Source organism: Chenopodium album, chromosome 20, assembly GCF_948465745.1.
Source record: "Chenopodium album chromosome 20, dcCheAlbu1.1, whole genome shotgun sequence".
NCBI classification, from domain to species: domain Eukaryota; kingdom Viridiplantae; phylum Streptophyta; class Magnoliopsida; order Caryophyllales; family Amaranthaceae; genus Chenopodium; species Chenopodium album.
This window is the reverse complement of record NC_137853.1, coordinates 25,320,913-25,329,423: the sequence shown is the minus strand read 5'-3', so window position 1 is coordinate 25,329,423 and position 8,511 is coordinate 25,320,913. Positions and strand designations below refer to the sequence as shown.

At 33.8% G+C, this 8,511-nt stretch overlaps 1 protein-coding gene across 1 annotated transcript; it reads left to right on the top strand.

Annotated features, from left to right (window-relative positions):
• The first annotated feature begins 2,006 nt into the window (after nucleotides 1-2,006).
• On the top strand, nucleotides 2,007-7,625 carry LOC145599301 (putative E3 ubiquitin-protein ligase RHC1A). The gene is made up of 5 exons (XM_081655696.1): nucleotides 2,007-2,664; nucleotides 3,641-3,796; nucleotides 6,647-6,745; nucleotides 6,883-7,044; nucleotides 7,193-7,625. The coding sequence occupies exons 1-5, from the start codon at nucleotides 2,122-2,124 to the stop codon at nucleotides 7,322-7,324; spliced, it is 1,092 nt and encodes a 363-aa protein (XP_081511822.1). The 5' UTR covers nucleotides 2,007-2,121; the 3' UTR covers nucleotides 7,325-7,625.
• Nucleotides 7,626-8,511: the final 886 nt, after the last annotated feature.

The window sequence follows — 8,511 nt, the reverse complement described above, 5'->3', positions numbered from 1 at the left end:
CTTTTACCTAGCAGTCCGCAAGCACCCCATTTGTTGCGAGTAACTTGAAGCAGAGGTAGTATGAGCATGGGGCAAACAATTAGGGACAGATGGAATAGTAGGCTAAGTTTGCTATTAAAATTTGAAATAATATGAAATGAGTCAAGGCAACCCGAACAAGGAAGAGGAGAGTTTGATCCACAAATAAGCTCCGATACCATATTAAATTTTGAGATAATATGAAATGGGTGTGGACAACCCGAATATGGAGGAGGAGAGTTTGGTCCACAAATAAGGCTAAGGAGATTCCATACTAAAACCAATTGGTAAAAGTAGGAGTAACTCCTCTACCTTAATTATAAAATGTAACCATCTCTACTCTTTCTGCAAAATGGGACACTCACAATTGGAGTACAATGGGTTTCAACACTTGTTAAATTTCGAGATAAGATGAAATGGACCTAAGCAACCCGAATAAAGAAGAGAAGAGTTTAGTCCACAAACAAGGCTAAGGAGATTTCATACTTAAATCAATTGGCAATAACAGGAGTAATATCTACCTTATAAAGTGGAACTATCTCTCCTTTTTCTTCAATGTGAGACACTCACAAAATGATTCACCATTTGGAGAGACATACTACCTGATCAAAATCTTTAAATCAAGGAATGATCTTAAATATTGGAAATGAAGAAGACACCTTTATAGAAAAGGTGTTATAACCTTGAGGGAACATCTTCGAATTACCTTTGTGTGTGCATGTATGTGTGCATGTCTCAGGATTGGGGGTGTGACCCCTGACCCTAATCTGATATGTCTATCCATGGTCTACTTAGCCGAATTCTTTACTTCTTTGAGATGATTCAACAATTTGATTTTGAGATTGAAAAATGATGGTTGGGATTTAATTGGTTTATTTTAGCTTTGGAGATCATATTTGAATTTTGAAGAGTGTATTTGGACTTTGAAAGATAATAGAAGGAAAACAATAATTATCAACATATCCATTGCACCTGATCCCCAACCAATTAAGACAATTGCTTCATTTCATCATTGAGCACCATTTATGTGAAATTTTTTATATGCACCCGGGTGTACCTTGCATCCAACTAAACCAAGGTTAGATTTTGCTCTTCATTAGATGATTCAAAGGATACAAATCATCAAAATGAAAAAAAAAACACTTATTGGTGCACCGTGTGCCTGAGTGTATATAATAATATCTCCTAGTTAGGAAGACACAATTTTGGTGTCTATATTATGTAGTCAGTTGCATAGGCTACGAAGTAGTTTGGATAAAGTGAGTCACAAGTTGTAAATGGTTTCAAGTAGAACATATTACACTTTTAAACAATCCATGTATAATGGGATGTGTTTACATTGAAACAATTTCAATTAAAACTGGTTAGAAAATTTTTAGTTTGGTTCGAGACTTCGAGTCATCAAGCTTCGAATTGATTACATGTCATGCGCGGATGCAGGCTTGATCGGAGAATCCGTGGCGTGGAGGCCAAACTGCTGCTATTACAGGTGTTGCGGCAATTGATCAAAAATAGGTGGAGCCTATGAGTGGATCATAAATGGTTCAACAAGAATCGAATTTGTTCTATTTCAAGTAAAATATACTTCGTAATCAGCTAGGGTTAAATTTCAATTTCCAAATGACGGTTTCTAAATTGTTTAATTCTTGCCAAACCAAATCAATAACACGCAATTTCACAAATTCAAATTAGAAATTAACCCATAGTACGCAACACAATATAATACGAGTACATGTAGACACAACACAAATATACATATTCCTCCGTCCCTACCTCAGTTTCAAAGTTTCACCCAACAAAATACAAATACAGTCCTACACTCGTACAGTGGTACTGTATATTCATACACAAAAAGTGGACATAATTAATTACCAAGAACATGGAAGAATATCAAATACTGTACTAGTAATAACAAAAATTAATCACACATTCACACACCATAAGTAATTAAGTACAACTTCTTTAAATTTTTTTCCCCTAAATTCCCTCCCACTCAATCCATCCATATTCCATTCCTCCCTAAAAAAAGCAACACAACTCTCCCCACCTTTCCCCCCTCTCTTTTCTTTTTCTCTCTCCACAACTTGTAAATTTCATTCATTCATGGCTGCAATTTCATCAGACCACTCAAACTCCACAATTGCAGACCATCTCAAATGCCGCAAACCCAGAAATCATCTTTCATCAGATCCAAATAACCCTCAAATGCCTTCAATTATCCAATCTACTCGCTGCAAATCCTCCATTTCTTCTCTATTACTCTCTACTTTTTCAACCAACCATGAAACCGCAAAATTCACCCCCAAAACACGAAGTTTACGGGGTTTCGGGTGCACGGCTCGGCCCGAGGTTACCGTCCCCGGTGTTATAAGGTCCTCGGCTGATTGGGAAACCACCAGACAGAATAAGACTGACAACAAGAACAACAATTGCAATAATAATAATAGCAAGAAAAAAAAGAAGAAAAATGGTAAGAAGAAGAATGTTCAACAATTACAAGGTGCTTTAATGGAAGACCACCCAATTGGTGTTCAAGATTTATGGTGTGGTGATGCTTCTGCTGCTGCTTCTGTTTATTGTGTCAGACCTCTTTGTACCAATTTCAACCGTGGTAAAATTGATCTTGATAAACTGCAACATAGAGAGGTTATTATTTCCTTTTTGGGATTTTCTTGCTGCATTTTCATTCTAAATTTTGGTGGATTTTGGGTCTTGGGTTTCTATTTTTAAGCATCAATTTTTGTTGATTTTTTTTTTTTTAAAAGAATTTTTGTTGAATTTTTTTGAATTAAGTGAATTTCCTATATTTTTTTTTTAAAACCCAGAAATTTGAGCCGATATTAGTGGAAGATGATGACATATGTAGCCGCGTTAAAGTAAATTACCTTCCTTCATCTCGAATAAATTCTTTCCTTTCTCGAATACAACATTTTAAAACTTTTAAAACAGAGGAATTCAGCTTTAAATATATAATAATATCGAGAATTTGTGAAGAATTAATTTTTGTTTGTAATAATTTGTTTTAACCTCTTGGATTAGATGAAGTTATGGCATAAAATTCTTAAATATATGATTTTTGATTTGAACTTTATACCTTAAGATTGGTGCTGCTTTTCGTTTGGGAAGGCGGAAGACATATTTTTATGCAGTAGATTTTTATTTTATTTTATTTTATTATTATTATTATTATTATTTTTTTATCCTTTAATTGATTTCAATAATGCTAAGATAGTATGTTAGTTTTCCCATCAATTTGTTGGGATTATAATAACATATATAAATTGGATGGCCTAACCTAAGTCTTCTTCTATTTGTCTTAACTGAATAACTGATTAGATTAATTGGTTTGATACAACTATACACATAAAATGTTGTTAATTTAGGAATTAATGATACAATCACAAGTCGGTCGAGTTCGGGTATTCTGGAATTAATGATACTGAGGAGAGTTTTGGCCTAAATTATACGAATACATTTATTTAATTTTTATTGCTAGTTGTTCGCTTGAGTTGTATTAATGTCTTTTGGTTTGATTTGTATCCGTTTGCCAGTATCATTTGACTGTGTTTGACTACAATCTGTCGTTAATTCGTTGTATATTTGTCTACTTGACTACTTGCAGAGAGCCTCCTATAATTCTAGACAAAGAGTAAATGCTGAGCAATTCGCTGCTCCGGGGCTGGATTCTGCCTTTGATATTCCCCCTTTTGGGCCGGATGTTTTTGAAGCTCGGTACTACCATCATTTGCGTAATCGATCCCCTGAGGGGCTAGCTGAGGTTTGTTTATATGGTGCTTATATGACTTTAGTTATCAAATCTACTCGTGGCGAATACCTTTGGTGGCATTGTAGGTTAACCTTTAGGAAAGGCAAAACTTTGCTTAGCAATTTAGTAATAGTTTTTGAAAGTGCCAATTTATTTGTTTGTCAAGTGACTTTTACTTGATGATGTTTTAGGCTTTTAGGTATGATTTGTCCCCCTAAACCAGAAATATAATTTCATGTGCGGCGTCTATTTCATTATTACATCAGTGTCCTGTTTTTTTATATGGTATTTATTCATGAAAAAATATATACTTCAGATTAATCTATATTAGGTGTAAAGTAATGATCCACCAAGATCTGCCTTGTTATTTAAACATAAAACTACAGGGCGTCCCAGTTATCATTGTTGACCCCAACCCTACAATCCCCTTCACAGGATTTGTTTGGTACAACTAGAAAATATCAATTAAATACTACTAAAAGCGAATCTAAAGATACACTTGTCAATATATTATTAAATAATTTCCTGCCAAAAGTACCTTCTAAAAAAATTATTGTTATGTAAGAAAAAATAAATTATATCTAAATTATGACATAATTTGTTTTATATAAAATATAAATCTTTTCAAGATTAAACTATCCATTATAAATTTATAATTATTACATGTATTTTAAATATTTTCTCTTACATGCTTTTATTTTTAATATACTCTATAATTTTCAATATTTAACAACCGTGCATTGCACGGGATTTAACCTAGTTAGCCTATATTAATTTTAACCATATGTATTTTTTTTGTTATATTATATGGTAAATGTTATAATCCTGCTGAAAAACTTTCTAAGATAAAACATAGAAATCTAGTTATAATATTATAATGCGACACTCACTTAACTTGATAAGAAACAATAATACTAGAAAATTTCAACTTTCTTTAAATGTGACCAATTATCTTATAACAAAGTCCATAGTTGAGAAAGCACACAAAGTTTTAATAAAATTAATCCACATTTGCTTTTGAAATGATTTTTATCATATGCTTAAGGGGCCTCTGACCAAATATTTAGCCAATTGTTTACCTTTAAGCCCAAGAAGAAAGAGTGGTTTTTCTGTAAAAAAACAGCATTTTCTAAACTTTTTCCATCATCAAAATTGAGAAGATTTGACCATAAAAATCAAACATATCCTATGATTTAGAAATGGGATGTCAAAAGATTTAAAGTTTATATTTGCTAATTCTAATTGCTGATATTAGTGCCTAAAAGCAGGTAAAGTGGGCTTGACTTTTCTCTTGTTCTCTACCTTGAAAACCACATCTTCATCATAATGCCCTTAATTCTTTATTTCTCTAAAGATTCTGTTTTGCTTGGGAAAACTATAAATTACATTCAGTAGCTTGCTCGTGAATTTATGTTGCTACTTTAGACCATCATTTGAGGGATTAAATAATGATTTGTAGGCAATGTCTTGATTATATCCTCATATGGTTGGATGTTTATAGTGTCTCTACTTATAGGAGTATATTCTAATAACCTATATTGAGAGTTTGACTTTTGTGGGTAGCTACCTGAAAAGTTAAAAATAATGTGTGAGAAAAATGAGAAAGTTTTGGATGCATTATGGCCATTATCTATGCTTAGGTTCTAGCTAAAAACGAGGACTATTTATTAAAAACAAAATGGAATTACAAAGTGTTCTATTTATGTGTAATCTATGTTAACACCTAGAAGAAAGGAAAAGGAAAAAAAAAAAAGAAGCAAGTGACTAAAAAAATTTGAAAAATAAAATAAAAAGTAGCATGGATTCTAATAGTTTTTTCATTTCCTATGGCTGTGATCTATATTTCCTAGAAGATTGAATGGAGCTCTTTATTTATCTAAATTTATTTTGAGACAGTTGAAAATATTATTGAAGTAGCAAAACTAACACGGTGAAAATGGAGAAAGGAACCTTGAATGCCCATTTTATAATTCACTTGATTAAACAAATTCCGATATTGTATGGTTATTGGGTGTAAAGAATGTTGTCCTAGATACCCCATCCTTTCTCTCTCTCTCTCTCTCTCTCTCTCTCTCTCTCTCATCATGATGGTCGTCAAAAGAATAGACTAAATAAGTCAGCTACGTACATTGCATTGGCCCAGAAAACTTATAAGGTTGTTGGGTGTTTTGTCATTTGAAAAAAACCCCTCAAAATTTCAAGCTAGTCTTTTTACTCCACCATTTTGTTAGAACACAATGGTCACAATCATCTTTGTTCTCATTCCAACTTGAAGAAGTGCTTGCTAGATGGGGGTTTAGAACTATGCCTCGTTGATAATAATTTTGGAGATGTGCTATGATAAATAGCTTGCTGTAAACTTATTCTGGAGCTTTAGACACAAAATAATTTAGAAAGAGATAGATAAAACATAAGATCTACTTTATTGTTCCTATTGGAAGAAAAAAATAGTATATTAAATGTACGGAGAAGTTGGTGATCTTCATCTTGTAGTTCTGTAACTCATTGGCTTTGGAAGATTTCATATCAAATAATATTTGAGTTGTACTTTGAATGGGGAATGCCTCATGTCATAGAATGATTTTTTTGATTCAATCTCTGTGGTCACTTCATTTTTATTTCCGCTCCAGCGATTCCAAAAGCCGGAAAATATACATGTAGCTCGAGTAGTGTTCAACCTGAAGTCTACTATGGTTACTCTTTTCTAACCACCTATGATGTTTCTGTACTGACTGCCGAATCGTCCAATTATTACTGTGCTACTACTTGTTAGTAATTGAAATTGGAGTAAATTATGTTTTAAAATATCATGTTGAATAAATGTGACATCTGACCAAACTTATGGGTATATTGTGTACACAGATCTTAATGTTTCAAAATGGTCTGTTGACGGGCAGAAGATCAGGTGGTGCTGATAGATACCGGGATTTGAGACTAGATGTTGATAATATGACATATGAAGTATGACTATCTTTTCTCATTCCCTTGTGATCTTGTCATTGCTTTTCATTTTCAATTAACATATATTCACGAGTGTGGACGTGTGGTTTTCAGTTTTGCTTATATGTTGCTACATTTCTTTCTGATGGTCCAAACAGGAATTGCTTGAACTTGGTGATAGAATCGGGCATGTGAGTACTGGACTGGGAGATGATCAGATTGGTAGATGTCTCAGGAAAACCAAGCTCTCTATCTTAAACGAACTTCCATCACAATCCCACATATCAGCGGATGTAGAAGGAAAATGCAGCATTTGTCAGGTCAGTTTGAAGTTGCCACTATGTAATGTTAATATCTGACAATCCATTCATGTCATTGAATTTAAGTAACTGAAAGCAAGAACAAACCCTAGATACGGTAGTCACATGAAATTAAAGTTGCAAATTGTATTTGCTGTCAATTATGCAGGAAGAGTATGAAGCGGAAGAAGAGGTGGGAAAACTGGAATGTGGACACGCTTATCACTTGCATTGCATAAAGCAATGGCTTGTGAGGAAAAATGCTTGCCCTGTTTGTAAAGCTGAAGCATCTTCTCTTTAGGATTCCGAGTTGGTTATATTATGTGATTATTGATATTTTCCCATTTGTATAGATTTAAATTTAACGGCCATTGCATAGTATGTAGGATAGTGTGTTTATTGCTGTGTTGTGAGTTTGTTGGCTGTTCAGAAGCTTGGTTTCCTACTTCAACCGATTGGGAAACATTATCAAATGGGTTTTTTTTTCCTCTTATATTTGTCTTCCCTGCCGAGAGATTCATCAGCTGCGTTAGAGAGTTTTGTTTTGTGTTATTTGTTCCATAAATATGCTGATTTGGTCCATATTTATACCTTTGTAATTCCGTTCGATTTCATTTTGGGTACTGGAGGTTGAAATTGCATTTGCTGTGCTGCTATGATATTGTTAGTGAATTATTAACATGCTTAACATCAAGGGTGGCCAAACCAATCAATATTAACACAAAGCAAACCTCATCTAATCACTTTAATCACTATACAAAACCACTCAGATCCTAAAATTAAGCTTAAATTGACCGATCCAACATGCTTCAACCTAATTTCTAGTAAAGAATCTATTCACTAAACATTAACCTAAATTCTACTACTATCTTAACTAAAAGCATCATCATTGAATTAAATATCTTGACTTTTGTTAAGCCCTACTACCCCCTTGCCGGCCAACCACCTCCTCTCCTTTTCGAGTGGCGACTCCACTGTTACCCCAACCATCCTCTTCCTTCACCGGCGTCCCCTAAACCGCTAGCGAGGGGAGAGGAGGGCTGGGGGAAGGTCAGGGTTAGAGGAAAAAGGAGGCCGGTGTAGCCAGTAGGGGTGAGCAAAAAATCAGGGTACCCTGAATCGGAACCGGAACCTGTATAAGAGATTCCGGTTCCGGGTAGCAAATTGGAGAACCTTTTGTAACAGGTTTCGGATCAGGTTCTCAATTTTTTTGGAACCGGAACCTGTAGGGTACCCTGTACCTAATAAAAATATCACTTAAATTTTAATTATACACTAATTTGTACTCAATTTTTAAATAGTATATATCAAAATTGCAATTATAAAAATATATATATTAAATTTGTAAGACAACTACTATTAGTTTGTCTTATTTGCGTGTTGTAAACATTATAAATTAGTGACTAACAAGTTTTTTATTAAAAAAATCTGCAAAAAGTTAGTGAGTATCTTTTTGTACAGGGTACCCTGAATCGGAACCGGAACCTG